This window comes from Dermacentor variabilis, chromosome 3 (assembly GCF_050947875.1).
Source record: "Dermacentor variabilis isolate Ectoservices chromosome 3, ASM5094787v1, whole genome shotgun sequence".
NCBI classification, from domain to species: domain Eukaryota; kingdom Metazoa; phylum Arthropoda; class Arachnida; order Ixodida; family Ixodidae; genus Dermacentor; species Dermacentor variabilis.
The window spans coordinates 82,441,280-82,462,312 of NC_134570.1; the positions used below are offsets into that span (position 1 = coordinate 82,441,280).

General features: G+C 44.9%; 1 protein-coding gene across 1 annotated transcript in view; it reads left to right on the plus strand.

Moving 5' to 3' along the window:
• The window catches only part of LOC142574019 (uncharacterized), a 59,778-nt gene that overhangs the window by 36,532 nt on the left and 2,213 nt on the right, over nucleotides 1–21,033 (plus strand). Inside the window, exons 9-14 of the mRNA XM_075683212.1 lie at nucleotides 2,419–2,493; nucleotides 3,084–3,171; nucleotides 9,146–9,222; nucleotides 11,696–11,779; nucleotides 15,421–15,496; nucleotides 18,703–18,791. Coding sequence (XP_075539327.1) covers nucleotides 2,419–2,493; nucleotides 3,084–3,171; nucleotides 9,146–9,222; nucleotides 11,696–11,779; nucleotides 15,421–15,496; nucleotides 18,703–18,791 — 489 coding nt within the window. The remainder of the gene's footprint in view (nucleotides 1–2,418; nucleotides 2,494–3,083; nucleotides 3,172–9,145; nucleotides 9,223–11,695; nucleotides 11,780–15,420; nucleotides 15,497–18,702; nucleotides 18,792–21,033) is intronic.

The following is a 21,033-nucleotide window of genomic DNA, read 5'->3' on the forward strand; positions in this document are numbered from 1 at the left end:
CAACCACCTCTAAATTGGCTTTGTATTTCTATAATGTAAGAAAAAACTTAGAGGTTGGATTGCGCAACATTTTGACGGGACACAGAAGAGAAATACGCACACCACAGAGTGCTCTGTGGTGTGTGTTTCTCTTCTGTGTGTCCCGTCAAAATGTTGCGCAATCCAACCTCTAGTATGCTATACCAACACGCCCAGTCTTTAACCTTAAAAGAACTATCGTTAATCGGAACCACAATTAATCTGAACCAAAAAACAACACCACCCATACACCCGTACAGATGGTAAACCAGCGAAGCTGAAATGTGCGGCTCCGATGTTTATCGCTGGGTTATTTCCGATGGCTTATTAAAATCTTTCTCAATTATTTGCTACGCCTTTGTCTTTCTTGATACGGTGACGCACACGTTTGGCTTGGGTTTATCACACTGTTTATTTGAAATGCCGCACATTGGGCTTTGCATAATCAGCATCATGCAGGGGTGCAATGAGCGGTTCATTGTGTTAATACAGCGAGATCATCGAAGTCTTTCTGAATTATGCTACGCATTTGTGTTTCGAAATGCGGTTATTCATAGCGTTTATTACCCAGTTGTGCACTGTAGTTACCGAGTGACACACTGGGGCTGCACATTTCATCTAATTAAAGACAGGGACACATTTTTGAACCTATTGCGAATTCGGAGAGAGACTGCTGCGCGCGTGCTCTGCTGACGTAGCTATCGTCGTAGCTAACGTTGCTATCGGCGTAGCCAATGGTGCGCTGTACCTTCCGCCGGAAGGTTTCTGTGGTCGGACCGCGAGTGTTTCGCCTAGGCATATACAGCTTCGCTCTTTTCAAACTGCGGAATCACAAAAGCAGGCTCTAAAGTATTTTTTTAGATGAAGCTAAGATAAAATTTTTTGCGACGCCTACCTTCTATGCACAGTGCCATCCTTAAAACGTTCTGGCGAAGGCTCAAGCGTCGTAAAACTTGATACCTATTGCATGGCATATACAGTCCGGACAGCTCGACAGCACCACCACTCGACCCTATAAACGGCTGAAATGCGAACTTTCGAAATTTCGAATGACCTGCAGCGCACAGTTTGATATTTTGGACAACACCAGCTTTACCTCACGCTAATTCAGCTAGTGAGTTGAGCAGTAAGAGCGATATTTTTGCATTTATATTTCACTGACTCCTTCTCTAAACCGAGACTAGTGAAGCCTATATAGTCACGCCCAGTGACCGACCGCGCCTACACCATGGGACAAACTAGCTACTAAATTTGCTTCTTGATGCCTAACATTTATAAAAGTGTTTATATATATATATATATATATATATATATATATATATATATATATATATATATATATATATATATATATATATATATATATATATATATATATATATATAAACGAGAAGAGAGTGGGTTGACCGAGGGGCCCGATTTTTATTAGTCATATCATAAGAAGGCCAACAAACACTGACACCAAGGACAACACAGGGGAAATATACATGTGCTTAATAAATGAAATGAAGTAACGATAAATTATTGGAAATCAAAGTGGATGAAAAAACAACTTGCCGCAGGTGGGAACCGAACCCACAACCTTCGCAGTTGTTTTTTTCATCCACTTTGATTTCCATTAATTTATCGCTTCTTCATTTCATTTATTAAGCGCAAGCATATTTCCCCTATGTTGTCATTGGTGTCAGTGTTTGTTGGCTTCTTAGGATATGAGTATTATATATATATATATTACTTTGACAAAGCCCGCGCCACGGTCGCAACGGAAGCACGCAAACATGCCTTTTACAGCGAAGCTGTATATGGCTAGCCGATTCATCCGTCCGTCCGTCTGTCGGTCGCCTGTGCAACCCCACGCGCATGCGCGGAAAGGAGCGGGAGAGAGGCGCGCTATTAGCCAACGCCAGCTAGATAGCACAACGCCTGTTTGCTTTCATCCGTGACGTTAGGCTACCTGGCCCGGCATTTCTATTGGCAGGGCTGGCGTGATGAAAGCGGTGACGTCAAAATTGCTGTTGCCTACTCAGTAGTATCCCCATTAGATTCTATGACAGTCAGACTAGGTAACATGACGTCATGGATCGGAGTGAAAAGGCCTTGTGTTATCTAGGTGGTGTTGAATTAGCTGCGCCAGTAGTGACGTCATTGCTTTCTGTCGCAGCCGAGCGCGCGCGCAGAAGTTTCTCTTCGGCTCTGAAGTGGTTAGGAGGCACGTCATACGTATTCCTGAGGAGCAGGCAGCTTGATGACGGTCTGACTTGATGCCTATGATGGTGGCGCTCGGTATACAAATGAGTGTACATTCAAATGCTCTGAAATGACATTTGCGATAATCGATTAATGCGTACTACCGGGCATTTCTATTCTTTGGGATTGTCTCCTCCTTTTCCTGGCAAACAGGTCCTGGCGGTAAGGTGCACCGATCTCTGCAAAAACAACACGGAGGAAAGGCTAGATGATGGAACTCCGTGTTTGGTAAGGAATCACTTTCCTTAGTCAATGTTCCGACCCCGTTTGAGATAAAATAGTTATTCTTGCTCCACGCAATTTTCATAATATCAGCGTAAAATATATCCAGGGAATCAGTTTTGTCTCAACGCCACACAAGATTTCGAAAATAGCCACTTTCTTTTTTTGCCTCGTTCTGCGCATATGAAAGCCAAATTTAATGCTACGTTTGAGGCGGCAGCAGATTTTGCACATTATGTCATCATCAACAGGAAGAGAAGAGTATTTACAGTGTAATATTTCAGAAACTGTAAAAGATGAAAGCAATTAATCGGGCAAAAAGCTTTCGACACTTTCATTTCTTTGAGTCCTAATACATTCAGCTGAGCTGGTAAATGTGCACGAAATACAAGATGAGTAATGTACCTCGATTTTTTTTACTTTACCAACAAGAACCGATGTCCGTCAAACTATTGGCATGTAACAGACAAGTTATTCCCGCATAACCAACAATTTCGTGCGTTCTTATCGCACTGTATTCTTCCATTACGTCCACGTTGCTGAAGAACTTGAAGCATGTGTGAAAGAGGCTCGGCGCCCTTTGCTCACTTGCGCAGCTTCAATATACACGGAAGATCAAGGTCCCTACTGTGTCTCAGACAATTGTGGAAGGAATTTGCAAGAACGGGGAGTGTATCATAACGCGTAAGTGAGACTCCTCTATCACTTAGTGTTAAGCACGACGTTTTGTGCGAGTGGAGTTTTGCTAGAATGACCATTGGTTGAGTTTTGGCTGGTTGCGGTGAATGAATACAGGCTTGGTATTGATACAGAGGGCACTTTGGGATGGATGTAGACTGCGCTAGCACTGACTTGAATTAACTTTGCATGTGGGAAAATATCAGCAAAGCGCAAGGAACTACAGGAATAAACGTAGAAAACTTATTAAATAAACAAGAAACTGTAACGGTCGCAAGTATACCGAACGCACTTAGGAGCAAGAGCCTCTGTCAAGCCACATCGCCTTCAGCTATTGTTTCCTCTTTCTTTAACAAAGAAAGAAAAAGTAAATTTCCAACCAATATTGGCGTCGCGGCACACTTGAAAAATTGAGAGGAATGTCTTCCATCCGCAAACGTTCTCTGCACGTACAAAGAAGTGAAAACGCTCAAGTATTGAACTTTAAACAAAAAGCGCGAAAAGAGAAAAGGGAGCAAGTAAGGGCAGACGGCACGCATTGTGTCCGCGCGTGCTTACGTGTACCCATTTTTTTTTGTGCTATCATTGCAAAATGAACGCATTTCACGTCACCTCAGCTCGCGGCTATCCTCGAATATTTCTCGGTTTAATCCTAACAGTAATAATCACCGTGCGTTATGACCACTGCGGGACGAATACCTCTCCTATCAATCCCAATGACCCCTGTCTTGCGCCATCTGATACCATCCAATGGCTGCATAATTTTCTAATTTGCGTGCAACTTTTAAGGGTGCCACTAATGTCGGCGCACCCACGTGTGTCGCGTCCACGTTGGTCGGATCCGTGTTTAGTTAGAACACCTTCCGAGAAGTTCAAGGGAAACGCTAAGCCTTGCTATCGCAGTCAGTGCTTCGCCATTAGGGCGAAACTGCCAATCCTTTCCCGTGCATCATATCTGCACTGTACACATTCTCTAACGTACTTTCCCACAAATAAGCTGCGTGCCGGGAATGTTGGCAATCGATAGTGGAAACGAGGGTGCGATATTACACAATGCGACAAGAAATTATTGAAAGCACATGAATAAGTTCCCTTAATAGCACGTGACAAGGGCTAAAACGACGCCACATACTCCAAACATTAGCTGCTAGGTAATCCATTTGCCGACTTGTGCAGCATGACAGATGACCGCGCAAGACACGTATCAGCTGCCTCGTCAATGTGGTAAGCCTCTGCTACCTCCCGTCTTATCTCGATAGTGAGAAACTACCTTCGTGTCTGAAAGGTTCGGAGAGCAGCCGCAATCTTTACAATGTAAAGCTAAATTACATGCTGGCTGGCCATTCAAAAAAGCCCTGTGTCACCTAAGGTGTATATTCACGCACCATTACGTGTGGCCGACGCAGTTTTTTCCACACGAGAGGAGAATGTCATAACACCCTCATAACACGGGGAATATCTGTCCGGATGCGCTGCGATGTATCCGCGCCGTTCTTGCTCAATACCCTTAGTCCTCATTTCCATGGCAGCACATATCTTGCCTAACTTGTTCTTGGCTGAAAAAAACAACATTGTGGCCGCACCTTGCCCCAACGTTCCCGAGTCGGTGAGAGACGCCGCGAAGGTTTGGATGGAGGAGGAGGAGGAGGAGGAGGAGGAAAAAACTTTATTCTTGTCCTGTACAAGGTGTTGCCACCCGCCTGGCTAGTCCCATGTTGGGACCGGGAGGTCAAGCCTCCTAGCCCTATCACGGGCGTACTGGACAGCCAGGACTTGAGGGATATGATCTGGAGATCTTATCATTCCTAAAAACCGATTTCGGGAAATGCCAGGGCCGAGCGACCCACACTCCCAGAGCATATGTTCAAGCGTGCATATCTCCTTTTTGCATGCTTTGCATATAATATTCATGTCTGCAATGTCATACCATTCCTTTATTTGTGCAGGTGAATAATAAGACTCTGTTTGTAATTGCCTAAGTGTAACTGCCTGTGCTCTGTTTAGTCTATAGTGAGGGGGTGGAAACTCCCTCCTTCCCATGTAGTAATGTTTTGTAGTTTCATTGTATGTAATGAGGGTATCTCTGTAAGTTCTCCAATCCAGCAGAATCAAAACCATATGTAGAAGCGGCCCGGTCTGTAAGGTCGCGGGCGACGCTGTTGGCCGATTCATTTGGATTGACAGGAATACCATCAAGTGAACCAAGGTGCGCCGGGAACCAATAAATGAAACGCGTAACATTTGTTTGCCTTTTGTTAATTATTTTCGCAGCCTGTGGGGCAATTTTTCCCCTATTGAAAGCGCTAATAGCTGTTTTCGAGTCGCTATAAATTTCTGTAAATCTATCGTCTGTTAGTGCCAATGCAATGGCAACTTGTTCAGCGACTTCAGGTTTGCTAGTGTAGACCGTGGCGCAGTTGGTGCAATTGCCCTGATGATCCACTACTGCCGCCGCGAACTTAGTTCGATCGTTGTAAGCAGCCGAATCAACAAAGCAGGCTCCTCTGCCCCCTTTGGATGGATGGATGGAATAACATTACTGAAAGGTCCTGCGAGCTGCGGGGAAAAAAGGAGCGCTGGCAACGCGCACATCTTTTATCTTTTCCCCTGCCTGTCAATAATTGTCTCGCTCCCCAGCATCGGCTTCGCCAGAATTATTTTACTCAAGAAAGCCAAATCGCTTTCAGGGTACCGTGACTTTCCCTTATGGTACAATTATTCGTTACATGTAAACTAAACGTTCACTTGTGACTGACCAATCCTGTCCTGCCGTGCTACAATCGATCCCCATCGCCTGCGACATTTTTGAAGCATGCGAATTATTTATTCACTAATCAAACCACCGGTTTAACCTTGCCGCATAAAATAATCTTAGCCTTTAACCAATAATAGTGTATTTACTGCATAAGTTTGAGCCCAACCGCAGAAAGCACGCGCATTTGTTGACCTAAGGTGATCTGCCACAGTGACTACTAGCTAAGTCGCGCAGCGGGCGGCTGTCTTTAGGTGCACCGGGAGTGCGAAGACGGCGACGAACACTGCGACGCGTTCAGTGTGCGCCGTTCGCTAGATCGTCATATTTGGCAGCGACAGTCCGCGATGTACAAATTCGTCGATTTTGGGAACCCGTGTACATATGTTTTGTGCAATTTTAATTATGTTTTCCAGAATGTTCAAACACAGCGCTAAAGACGTACACCGGTCAACAGAATAGAGGATGAGACACACACGGAACTGTTGATGTTTTGAAACAAAACGGTTCCGGGCCCAAATTCACGCATGAAGTCCCAAAACATTGCACACTGCAATTTAAAGCTAACCTTCGAGCAAGACCACCTGTGTTGGCAGTACTCCCCTAGGAGCGAGAAGCCTCTGTTGAACTACCAGGTCATGCCACTCTAGAAAAAAAAATGGGGATCGTAGCCGGCTGCATGGGTATGGCAGTCAAGAGGTCTTGTCAGAATATGAACAGTAGTCTCGAGGCACAGGTACATCGGTGCAGGGAGGCCGCTTTCAAGGACTCGGTCCTGGTCTCATGTGCAGGCGAAATCCCCAGGAAGTTAAAACCGTCCAAATGCGACTTGGGGCAGCGCAGTAGCGCGGTTGAAAGGAGTAAGAAAGTACCGGTAAGGCCATACGTTCATTCTCTCTCATACAGATTTCAAAAAGTAGGCGCCAGATATGGTGCTAAACTTTTGTTTTCAGCTCCTCATAAAGTTGGTAAGATGGGACGAGCTGTCCAAAGAAAGAGAGAAGGAGCAGGAAAGAACACAGGCTGCAAAATAAACCATGGAAAAAAGCCCGTGCCCTGTAAGGTTGCTGCTGTTTACCAAATCCCTTTTTGCTGCGGCCTTACGTATACAGGGCAGACAGGCCGATGCAATAATGTGAGGCTATCGGAGCAGCACAATTATTTAGACAAGAAATCTACAAACCTGGCTGAGCACTGTTTCAAATGCGAGTGTGAAACGGTCTTTGATAATACAGAAATCCTGTTTGTGCACACTGATAGCATTATAAGGGAAGTGGCGGAAGCATTTCACATAATGAGAAAAGGTAATGGATGTGCTAGTCAGCCTTCCCTAGCCTTATCTTTGAAGGAAATGGGCCTATTGAACAGAGGTAAACAACGGTGTTAATCTCATCAGCGACCGCGAGGCAATGTTTTGGGAATGACAAGTACTTTTATTCGCATCGAGCATGCGCGCACGCTTGATGTGAGGCTTCGAAAAGCCATTGCGTTTTTTCCAATAAACGCAGTTATAAGTCAGCGCCGTGTGGTTCCCATCCTCTGTTCTGCTGTCCGGCGTACGCCTTTAGCGCTGTTTTTTAAAAAAATATGGAAAACCACCAACTTGCCCGATTTGCCGTTATTCTTTAATTATGTATCGTAAACGCGCACGCGTGCGCGCGCATGTGTGTGTGTGTGTGCTATTTGACTTTTCATTTAATTGTACAGCGTCAGTCTGGCTTTCTGAATTCAATAAAAACTAGGTGGAATAACATTGTTTGGCCGGCGAACCAGTGGCGCTGTGAATAGCTAGGCTATGCGCCGAAGAAGCTCGAGGTGCAATATTTTGATGGTGGCGAGAACGAAAAACTGCGTGCACAAGACATGACACATTGTGTGAGGGGACGAATAATAATCCAACGTTCATTGCCACGTTGCGCACAAAAAGAGAAAAAAAGGCACAGTACGTAGGAAAGAGAATCCCGCGGCTCGCAATTCATCAGGAGGCGGAGAAACATTGAAATAAAGCGCTATTTCTAACTCGCTCATCTGATTACCCTGTTCACGTCACCGGCAATCATTCTTTGTTTTTTTTATGAAGTGGAGCGTTTCAAGCAATTTCACGCTTTCTCGAGACCCTTCGGGTCGGTTAATTACTCCAGTCCCTTTAAGCAAAGGTGCTAGTACTTCTTAAATTCGGCGATTGCCAGAAATGCTTCAGCGCATTTTGTTATATCGCTAAGCACAGACATAAAAATGCTTGGTTCAAGCTTTAGCAGGTGGGAGGAGGCGATGCAAAGGGTTGACAGAGCGTTGACTTACGTGTCATAGACTTATGCAAAAGGATTATCTGCAGTCGCGGTCATTCCCACGACTGACAGGAGAGCTAGGTAAACGACACCGACAGGGTTATCTTTTAACTGTTTAGTTTTTATGTAGTTTTTATGTTTAGTTTTTATTGGGGGGGGGAAGAGGGGCAGTCCAAAGACAAAGCAGTCGGCGCGAGAAAATTAGCATGACTAGCAAGCATGATTAAAATACATGGGAGAGAAAAACTGCACAACTCTGTAAGATCTCTCTCTTTTTTTGCGCACAACGAAAATACAAAGCACGAGTTGGTTCATGAGTTGTCGAAATATAGACAAGAATATGGCGTTATCAGCAATGAAGTTTACACGAAATGATACGCGTGCTTTGCGAAGACAGGAAGGCGGCATTCTGAAAAAAAAAAAGATATTTGAAGGCAGCGTTTCATTCGTTGATGGTTCGCGGAAAAAACGGGTACTAGAAAAAGTTAGTACGTGCGAAGTATTATGTGAAGTCGTGATTGTGACTATGTCTGGTCTGCCGGGAAAAAGTGGGAGGAAGGTAAATACTAGGATTGATAATTAACTGCCGAGTGTGAGACAAGAAAATAAACTTGAGCCTGGCGATAACGATACCTTCTGGGTGAACGAGCTATCCTTTCCTGATTTTCTATAAACGCCTGTAAAAGAAAGTTCTGAGTTTTTAAAAGAGTGCGCATGGTATTACTTATTTACCCATCCCTCTTTGCATAATCTGCACTTTCAGGTTCTAGTTCACGTTCTTTCATGTTCAGTGAGCACACTGCTTCGTGATTTCTTTCTTTTTTAGTGTTTTGTCGTCGGTTTGTCCCGTGGTGCAACATTAGTGACATTACGAGCAAGTTCCACTGGTTGAAGTTTTACGTGATGAACAATACATTTCTTTTTTTTTCACTTTCTACAGCCCCCACTCCTACCATGATGGTAGTGAACGTTCCTGAAGAAAGTTGCACCCATTTACTTTCGTCCGTCAGTTATACGGTGAGCATTAACGTTATCGTGCGAAAAGTTTTAGTGCATTCCTATGAAATTGTATGTTTAACTGCTCAGCCTACATCACGATAAATGACAGGTGAGATGCCACAAACTGCTTTGTAGGGTTAAATAACGTTCACCTGGAGAGGTTGGAAGCGGTATGCCTCTGGATGTTAATGCGGTTAGCATTCGTTGCCTATTTAAGCCGTATTGAGCTTATCCATCCATCCATCCATCCATCCATCCATCCATCCATCCATCCATCCATCCATCCATCCATCCATCCATCCATCCATTCCATCCATCCCATCCATCCATCCCATCCATCCATCCCATCCATCCATCCATCCATCCATCCATCCATCCATCCATCCATCCATCCATCCATCCATCCATCCATCCATCCATCCATCCCATCCATCCATCCCATCCATCCATCCATCCATCCATCCATCCATCCATCCATCCATCCATCCTCTTACGCCGAACCAGTGACCCAAGTTATCCACCAGTTTGGTCCACTAGGTATGTGCTCGTGGTCATGTTGCCATCGAGGTCGTTCCATTGTTGTCATTCCAACTTCGTGATCTCCCTTTCGTCATGTCCTCGTCGTCACGCTGTCACCACCGACACAGTGGCCAAAATTATCTAATAACTTGGACCACTAAGTATGGGCTAGTGGTCGTGATATCGTCGTGGTCGTTACATGGCCGTCATTCTGGCTTGGTCATCCAAATCTCGTCACGCCGCCGTTGTCACGCCATCGTCATACAAGCTTCGTGATACAGTCGTCGCCACAGCTTTGTCGTCATATGTTCTTCGTCATCCGGTTGTTCTCATGCGGGTTCTTTTGCCACCGTCGTTACTGCGTCGTCATCATGCATTCGTTGTCATACTGTCGTCGCGATGCCATCTCTCGGCCGTTCCATCGTCGTCATTCTAAATTCGTCATCTGATACTTTTCACGCCTTCACCGTCACGCCATCTTGATCACACAGTCATCGTCATGTCATCATCATCATGCCGTCGTAGTAACGCCATCATTTTACCATCGTCATTCCATTGTCGTCGAGTCGTACTGCCTTCGCCATGCCATCGACATCAGTGTTTGTCGTTAATTTACGTACTTATGCTGTCGTCATTCAATCGTAATCCTGCCGCTGTGGTCACGTCATCATCGTCATCGCGTCGTCCACCGACGGTGGCTATTATAGCATTCATTGTCATACCGTCGTCATCATGCCGGCATGTTCATGCATTCGTCGTCGCTCAGCTTCGTCATCCGGCTCCCGTCGTGCCGTCATCGTAACGTTATCATCATCGTACAGGTTTCGTAATAAAGTCGGCACGCCCTCGTCGTCATCCCATAGTCCCCATACCGTTCTCATGCCATTGTCGTCACTGCGGCGTCGTCATGCATTCACTGTCATACTCGTTCTCGAGGTGCCGTCGCGGTCATCCGCATTGTAGTCTTTCTAACTCCGACATCTAACTCGTCGTGCCTTCGTCGTCACGCCATCGTCCTGATACAGCCATCATCAGGCCATCGACGTCATGGCGTCTTCTTCGATCTATCGACGTCATTCCTTCTTCGCTATTACATTTTGATTAGGCTTTCGTCTTCAATCGTGAATGTGCCACTGTTGTCCTGCCATCGTCGGTATTGCGTCGTCGTCGGACAGTCGCTGTCACGCATCCATTGTCATACCACCGTCGTGATACTATCGTCGCCATGCCATTGTCGCCAGGCGCTCATCGCCATCCGTTTGCCCTCATTTTCTCGTCGACACGCAGTAATTGTTACAACATCGCCATCAGTCAGAATCAACATCTCATTGTCGTGATGCTGTAGTCGTCATACCACGTTTGTGCTCCATCAACGTCAATCCTTCGATAATATGTTATCGCCATCGCGTCGGCGGCATGCAGACGTCATGCCGCCATGCTCATGACTGACCTGGGAAAGCGAGTGCCATTGCAAACTGTCGCTACACTGCTCGAGTGCTAATCGCATTACCATTGACAGTCGTCGTGAGAAGAGCTGTACCATAGTTTTTTATTTTGCTTACAGAAAATAAACATATGTCTGCTTGAAAACCTAAATAAATGGAAATAAAATAAGCAATGTAACAAAAAAGCCATCTGAACGCTAGTAAACATCGCGCGTAAAAGGGAAAGCAAAATGAAATTCCAACAAAGAACGCGAGTCTGTGCACCAAATGATCCCTAGTATATTGAGCACTCCCCCCAGGTCTATACTTACAAAAATAGCACATCACCGAGCTGAAAGATTTCCTTTCAAGGCTACTAACCGGGGCTATGGTCGACAGGTCTTTATTAAATACGCAGTCACATCTTCGTTGGCAAGGGGGCGTCCGTTGCATTGCTATGAGTGCTTGCACGATATCAGAACTGCTGTTTGCACATTTCGACACCCATGATGACCCCTCAAGGCTATTATTTATCTTATTTTTTTCAGGAAAAAGTCGAGTCAGTATGCTTCAAAGTCTGTTCGTCTCCGGAACGCAGAGTGAGGAACGTGGAGAAGGGGAGTTACTGTGCTGTGAGTGCCTAAATGCAGGCGTCTGCGTAGGCTACCAAGCCAGACATACTCTTCTGCTGATGCAAATAAAACTTCCGTGCGCAGGATATATAGTGGTTATACAATTTGTTTACTCACACAGGGGCAATAATACGGAATGACGACGTAGACGCGAGGAAGTAGACGATATTTACGCAATCGACATGACTGCTAGCGTTCACACCCTTTCACCATGATGTGGTAGTTGTTCAGTGTTTGTGCTACCTTCTTGTTCATCAGATGTTGTTTCTAAGAAATAACAATAATGCTTGAAATACGCAAGACCATAAGTCCGGACTGGCTGATTTTATCATTCACAGAACTCTCTTGGCTCTTTTCGGTGCAATAACAAAGGTCAAAGTTCTTTATTGAATTTCGGGCCTACACAGGAGAATGGGTGGCGCCAGTGTTTGATGTCGCTGATTTTTAATGCGATTAGTATTCTTAGAGAACTCCTCCGAGCTTGCAGTCTGTCTGTCTTGTCCTGCCTGTCTGTCTGTCTGTCTGTCTGTCTGTCTGTCTGTCTGTCTGTCTGTCTGTCTGTCTGTCTGTCTGTCTGTCTGTCTGTCTGTCTGCGTCTAACCTCTTTCAATCCACTTGGGTCGATGGACATGTGACACTGAGTATGCGGCGCTCTTCAATGACAAAAAACCTTTTAACATTTATTTGCTGCTGGACGGAATCTAACATACGCCATAGACATTCCGGCAATCTTATATGAATATATAAGCAGACACGCGCCACGCGCGGACCTCGCGGCAGCCACGCCAGATGGCGCAGCATGTCCATCATGAAAGCGCGAGAGAGGAGCTTGGCTAAAATCGCACCTCATACATGACGAGTTTCGGCGTGAGTAACACGGTGTGTCGCGGCACTGCTTTAATGCCTATTGCATTAACATCAACATTTCTCCTGAAAAGGCTCTTACCAGAATCATTTTGGCTCTATTTTGCTTTACTGGGGTGTTCCTTGCGCTCGGAGAACGTATAGGATCATCATCATCATCATTTATTGAACCCTTAAGGACCCTTTACAGGGCATTACATAAGGGGGGGGGGACTCATAGATATACATAAGTCAAAGATGTTACATCAAGAATGAATTGAAATAACGCATGTTAAATAATGCAGCAGAACAAAATAGGAGTACAGGCGACTTCAAATGAAACAACACTTGGAATGAAAAGAGAAATCGTTCAATTGTAGTTTCCAAAATGTGAAAGCAACCGCTCTTTAAATTCTTCAGAATCATGCTCCCTGGCGGTTGCATCTGGGAGTGCATTCCATTCCTGGATTGCTGTGGGTAAAAATGATTTATTGAATACTTTAAGCGCAAAAAGACAGACACAAGAAAGACGACAGGACAAGGCGCTACTCTCAACTGACATCATTTTATTGCGTCACTCCTTTATAGACCGCTCAAACCTTAACAAAGTATTCATGGATTCGCACCAACTAGCCCGCCAACGCATTGTGCTGATTTATTGAAGGCAGCAGTTGATCCATACATGCGCTGTAAACTGAGTGAAGTGAACAGGCATCGTGACGAACGTGCTGGTAGTAGAAGAAGTGATTCGCGCAGATGTTGAAAATGGTAGTACAACTTGTGGAATAAGCATAGACATGCTATCTCGCGTCGATAGACTAATGTGGGTAAATTGAGCAATGACTTAATACTACTGATACTAGTTTTGTAGTCATATTTTGAAGATATGAATCGAGCAGCACGGTTCTCAATTGCATTGATTAGATATGTCTGATGTGGACACCAAATCGCGGAAGCGTATTCAATCTCATATGAATATATAAGCAGACACGCGCCTCGCGGATTGGAAGTTGCCGCATAAGTCTTGCTTAATATTACAGTGCGATATTCGAATCAATCGCCGATTGATTATCCTGGGCAAATGGCTTCGCTTTTGAAACGTTTCCCTATGCTGTCCTATAACAACATACGATTTCGGTGTTCTTCGTATAGAGATGACGTGTATGCTGCGTAGTTTTTGTACAGATAATACGGAAACGGGACATAACTCAAACCGTTTCGTTAAACGGGGCCATTCGTCTTCACGTCGCCCTTCTGGCAACCCAATACTTTTTCCTTGGTGGGAGTCCCAGTGGGCACAAACACACAGCAATAAGGTGGGACCTGGCTAAGTCACAAGGATGACATCGTTGTTTTATGTATATGGAGACGGCAGCACAGCGGCCCCGTTCCAGTTACAGTGACTTCCACAGTTAGTGCAGTGAGGGATTCCGCCCCTGGTGCTTACATAGAGACCCTATTCATGTGATTTTGACTTGTGTTTGTGTGCCTACGTGTTTATATGTTCATATTCTGTAGTATCTACAGATGTAAAGGTTTACGTCCTCCACACAAATTAAGCGTAGCGAAAGGCGTACTTCCGATTTCTGAAACTGTGGCTGATGTTACACCGCGACCGGCTGAGAGCGATGCCTGGACAGCACAGAGATAAAACGATTACATCGTGTCCCAGTGCTACACTTAATCCTCCGTGTGGCATTTCCGTTATTCCGAGTATGAAGGAAAAACCTCCCAATGAACCCCTTGACGTCGGTCAGGGTCATGTGCAAATATTGATGGTGAAAGTATGTCTGTGCACGAAAAGACGTGTTAAATCACCCCACCAGTGTGACGGGTGTGCGCCACACTTACTGGACAGTGGGATTCCAGCGCTGGTGCTAGCACAGTGACACTATTTGTGTGCTCGTGACTTGTGTATCTGTTCAAGTGCGTGTTGATAATTCCATCTTGTTTGATATTTTTTTCCTCATTATTCTTGCCTGACTAATGAATTTGAAGTTTTGGTTTAGCTGGTGTGAAAGAAGTCTATCTTTCTATTTTTTCATACGTAAAAAAAAGAACTAAGGAAGGCTGTAGCAGGGACGCATCCACAGGGCGTGTATTAGAAACGTCTTGTGTGTACTGCAGAGGGAGGATGGACATTAGGGTAGGAATGACATAACGAAGCACATATTTTCCGAGCCTTAAAAAGCTCACATGCATAACTAATGTTGAAGCTAGGGGGGCGGGGGGAGGGTGTTACAGTGTAATTGTGCAATCGTGCTCGCTCCCTATTTGTGGCGGCCCCGTTTGTTTTGCAGAGGGTGTTTGGGTACTACGATGAAAAGATAAAGGCATGAGTATAATGAATTATACACATTACGTCATAGTCAATTATGTCAAAGACGACCCCTACTGCTCGAATGAACAGACGTACTGCCGAGGTACGCCCCTCTGAACGCTGCACGCGATACTAAATTTAGCTCAACGGCGCCGTCTGTGCAAAAGATCGAGTAATGGTTTCTTTCTTACGCACAACGATACAAAAGTAAGGCGCGAGAGTAGTACGGTGGAAAACATATGAGTGATGATAAGGAAACATGTCTTCCTTAGATGCGGTTTTAGCAAGCGACCGCAGCTGACCGATTTTAATTAAGTTTCACGTCAGTAATGATCCCTGACGTCGTTACCAAACTGCTGTCTGTGTTGTTGTCGTCGGTCTTGCTGGCGCTGCTTAACGATTACATTGAATGTGTGCGTAAATGTTTCGTTCTCTGATCTGGTAACCCCAATTTCGTTTCTCTCTCTTTTTTTTCTAGCTGAAGACAGAAGGAAAATGGTGGCCGAAAGTGACAGAAGTGGGCGAGTGCATCGGCAGCGCATGCATGACTAAATGTGGGTGAGATGTCTTTGGGGGGAGAAGGAAGGGGGAGAGTGAAGGGAGAGCGAACGGGCATTTACAATGTGGCGTGCAGAAGCCTCTCCCCCCCCTTAAATAAAAAAAAAACAGAAACGGAGTACTCGCTCTCAGCGATGAGAATTCCTTTCAGTCGGCCAATGTTGCGTGTAGCCTAGTTGCGACAGATAAACTGGGCACTTTTCCGATTGGCAGGAATCGTCGGCATATGCTCCACGCGCGTGTTGCACGAATGTGCGTTCAGCAGTTGCGAGATTAGAAGAAAAAGGGAAGAGGAATAAAAGAGAGGTTCTTTTGCTTCTGTTATCGATCCGAACAGTTCTCAGGTTAAATGATATTGCGCGACATAAAAACGACACGGACGTGAAAGAAGACGACACACCAAGCGCAACACAGTGCGCGCTTGGTGTGTCGTCTTCTTTCACGTCCGTGTCGTTTTTATGTCGCGCAATATCATTTAAGCAATGGATTACCAACTTGCCCGGAATGCTGCTCTCATTAAGTTCTCAGGTCTTTCGCTTGCCGACTCACTCGTTGTTGTAGTGGACTGTCGTTGAATTCTTGAATTTTACGGAGAAATGCATTGGCGTTCCAGTTACTTTCTAAATAAAACGTTGTTTTATGCATTCTAGCACAAAGGTAACTGGAACGCCAATGCATTTGTCCGCAGAGTTCGGGAATTAGTATCTGGGAACTGATGTCATCCTCAGAATTTGTTACAAGTAAACTCACCTTGCAAACACTACGGCTTGAATTTGTATATTGCAATATGGGCCATGCGGGAATTAGTTAAAAAGTTAATCGGTGATTTTTTGTTAATTAGCGGGCTATGCATCTTCATTTTTTTGCGCAAGTAGTGTCAGCTGCTTCGAGTAGACCACCTCATGAACTAGAATTGTGCTATGTGCCAGAGGCAACCTTTAAGAAGTTCGAAAGTGTTCGCTGAAGCACGCTGTATATTTATTCATTTTATTTATTTATTTATTTACTGTATACCTCAAGGGTCCAAATCGGACATTACATGAGGGGTGGGCACGTAAAAGACCGAAATAATGATGAAGATAAAATTAGAAAGATGAGTCGGAACACTCGATGGTATACATATTTGGACTAGCTTGAACCATAGGTGATGTCCTTCACACGGACAAGAATAACTGTGACCTACAAGCGCCCACCTATAATAACCTGTCACGATAATGCTCCTGCAGCAACGTGTGACAAAATGAATAACAAAATAAACAATATTCATGTGCACAAGATGTATTCGAAAGCAAAAAAAAAAAAAAAGAAGAAACATAACTGAACAAAAAGAACACGTACACAACAGACGGCAGCACTGGCCCTCAGCTTGCAATGATCTTTTTAGAAGGGAAATGCCTGCATGGTCTGCGCGCGCTCAAAGCAGCATTGTTTTGACTATCTTTGAGGTAAATCACTTGATATGTATTTTAGCGCTAGGATCTTTAGTGCCGCTGTTGTTTTCTTTTTATTTGTGCTGGTTTAATTCATCATACATATGTTGGTCTAAGTTGCCCAACAATACGTGTTAGTTAAACAGTATGCGAACTCGCCCGTGATAATACTAGAACGCCGAACGAATAATTAGTTCAGCAAGAAATGCTGAGTTTGCCTGATACACTTCTTACGTTCTCTTCGTTGACAAATCACATTAATGGTCACCAGGTCCCAATACATTGCCATACCTTTGTGGGAAGGGCAATAGTTTCTGGAAGGAAGGACAGACCGGAGTTCTGTATAAGCTAAGTGCTAGTCCACTGAGCAATGAAAAGTGAACGTTCTGGCAAGCAGACGCAGAAGCAATATCATCAATAAAAATGATGCAATCAAACGCAGTGCCTCCGCCTATGATAAGGACCGCATATGATAAATATGTGGTCCTTGTGCGGTCACAGGTCAACGGAGTGTTCGTTAACTGGAACGCACGAGAAAACTTCACGCGTAAATTACTGCAATCGAACACAAACCCAATAATAAAAAGAAAATCACTCTTTCATTCACATGGTATGTATCGAGCACTTGGGCGAACATGTGCGTGGGTGCCAGTGGCGCAAGGGCGTTCAAACGATTGCACAGCACATGGTTGTATCAAAGGAGCTACCCTGTTAAGGTATAGCAGATATACAGTTTGATCGTGTGTCAGCTCGCCGATGTTGACAGGCCTGACAGCATCGAGTGTGATGCCATCGCGGGGTTGAGCGACCGCGTTAATGCAATACTGTAGTCAGGGTTCTGCGCGTTCAAGTGAGTGTACGAAATGGAAGTGTACTTTGCACACATTGTTGCATCGTTGAACCAATTCGCAGCGCGTTTAAGGAAGAAAGGAAATAATAATATTTGGGGTTTTACGTGCCAAAACCACTTTCTGATTATGAGGCACGCCGTAGTGGAGGACTCCGGAAATTTTGACCACCTGGGGTTCTTTAACGTGCACCTAAATCTAAGCACACGGGTGTTTTCGCATTTCACCCCCATCGAAATGCGGCCGCCGTGGCCGGGATTCGATCCCGCGACCTCGTGCTCAGCAGCCCAACACCAAAGAAAGGAAAGTAAAATATCCGATCCGGACATGTCTTCGCCACTTGGTACATGGATTAGTTACGTGCCTGCAAATATGCGTAATCTGCAATCATTTCGCTTCAGTGGAGTCTGCTGCGTCATATTATTTAGGTTGTTTATTCACGTCTTGCTTTTTTCGTTCTATCTAGTTTATTCTAAGTTTATTTGTCTTCCTTATGTTTCTATTTAAATTGTGCAATCTTTTCAGTGATTTCGTATGCGGCCAGAGGCACACTCAAGCAAGTGCAGTGTAGCTTTTGCCTGCCGTTTCCTGTTCTTTCGTGAAGAGTAGGACAAAGCTCATTTCATTCAAAAGCGGTTCTTACCATATATTTGCCTTACCCATGAGTGCCTGTGCATTCGCCGTTTGCCTTATTTATTTACTTCTCCATCCCAACTTCACCTCCTACTTTTCTTCCGGCTTTCTTCCCATTTCTCTTTTCCCCCTCCCCTCCTCTTTCTTCTTGTTTCATACTCTCTCTCACTAGCCTTTGTTACTTCATTAAGTCCCCACTGTGTCTTTTTTGCACGGATAAACCATTCGTTCGCATTCGGGATGCCATTACTGGGAAATGAATACCTCACGCTCACTTCCTCTTCTACACAGCTCCGGATAAACCACCGCCCCACGAAGAGCTGGACGTACGTTCACATAGTTGCAGAAAATGGGATTACGTGACAGTCATAGCCGCACAGGTACGTGTGACACAGAACAGGTAGCGTCGCGACAACTACAGCGCTACCGACAGTCATTTGTGGCTCAAAATGGTCTTATTGCTGTTTGGCGTAGTTAGCCACGCCCAGGCTAAAAATCGGAACTAGTTTCAGTTTAGTGCCCTTCTCTGTAGAAGCGTTTTGTTCTTGAGTGTCTGTGTGCTGTCACAGCCGTCGACTACGAGGTGGAGGGGGGGACACGGGGAGGGCGCTTGGGGACCTGAGCGCCTCCCCCACCCCCTACCCCTCAAAGCAGGTGCCGGAGACTCCCCCCTCCCACACCCCAATTTGTCATTGCCAGGATTCTGTCACTCGCATCTGAGGTTTCTTTTAAGTTGTCCCTAACTTTTCACTTGTTAAATCTTTCAATTCACTAAAAGCTCGTTATGCTGTTGTTGGTGCGGGCATGCTCTCCGCTTTTTACTTTTTCGTATCTTCGCTTAATTTGTGCGAAGGCTGATAATGAAGGGAAAAGCGCAATTGAGAAGAATTTAACGAACAAACCTTGATTTCTAATGGTATGCATCGCTTCTACCAATAGAGATTAAATATGTTGTTGAATGTTCACATTACACCCGAAATTACTCCTCAAGCTTGAGAGTGAAGCTATTAGTGTGACGACAGAAGCGCTCGTAAACGATATGTGTGCCTATTAACTGTGTCCTGGGAGAACTAGGTGATTCACAAAGTTTACAATTACAGGTTAACGGGACACTAAAGAGAAAAGCTATTTGAACTGAGTTAGTGAATTGTCCTTCAACAATACCAGTAAAGCTAGCCCTACGGCGAGGTGACGCTTGGTAAGTCAGAAAAGAGGCGAGAACGAAGCGCACGTAGCGACGCTCCCTTGAAGGCCCCGCACCAACTGGCCCCTTGAGGTTATCAATTTTGACAACATCTGCTCGGGCCTAGTGAAACATTTATTGGTAAACAAAGTCTACTTCGTATCCTAAATGAGGCAAAAACACAACCTGGCAGGTTTTGAGAAATTTCACTTCGACAAAACGGCTCAAATGAGAGGAAACATTTTGAAATCTGTTACGTCCCACTGGCCTACTGAATCTGAGGTTTAGTCGCGAAAAAAAAATTCTTGCCCTTAATATTCTGTTCTAATAATAACCGATTACGGCGAAATAAACGAAAGTAGAATTTTTAGAAAATACTTTATTTCCACCTGACGGCATTTAGTCTTTCTCTTTAGCCTCCCTTAAAGATGCGATGATGGGCTCGTTAGTAATTCAGTACTTACTCATTAGCAGCCCACTTGAAAAAAAAACATGGACACAGGAAAAATGAGGGCACACACGAAGAGGTGAATATTTTTATTGCTTCACTTGTGTCCTTTCTTCAACTGCGCTGACTATAACGAATGTATATTCAAAGGAATGCAGTGAATCTCCGAAGCGATGCACATAAATGTTTTGAAGTGTGTTGGGTAACTTGGGCTGTAACCATTACTGAACCTTCGTTTCTCGCCTGTGTAGAGAGTTTGGAAAAACTCTCACAAGGTTTCCTGGCTGCGCCGAAAGAACCCTAGTTGGTATCAATCTTATATTGGTAGAGAAGGGGGGCCTTGTTATGGCTAACGTGCCTGTACCGAGGGCTTCACAAGCATATATTGCAAACCACGCAGAAGATCATGCATGATGCGTGGGAAAAGTTTCTAGAGCATCAGTTAATGGCAGCCTTCGCGAAAAACTTGTTCAGCAAGCGCTCGAAGGCAGTATATAGCCGTTAACAGTTACATTTCCCAGTGTCTGTAGACATCAGCGCTGAGTGCGTGCTCATAAAGAAGACCACGGTTGTGCCTCTTATGCACAAAGTCGCCGCCATCACACACACACACACACACACACACACACACACACACACACACACACACACACATATATATATATATATATATATATATATATATATATATATATAAGCGGCAAACAGGCATGGCATGGTTTTTCTTCTTCCAAACAAGCTCGCTGGGTTATGCCCGAGGATCAGCGGAGGAGGAGCCCTACGAAGCGGTGGCGGAACAAAGCATGCTGAAACTTTCGTGAAATGTGCAACGGGCGCGGTTCATCAAATCCCACTCAAGTGCGGACGAGTATATGCGGACCAAACAGGGCGCTACGTGAAGGAACGCGCAGGGGAGCATGCGTTGTCACTTCGGAAAAGAGAAGGATTGAACTTTCCCGCCCATTGTATTGCATGCAAAGGATGTGAGCCA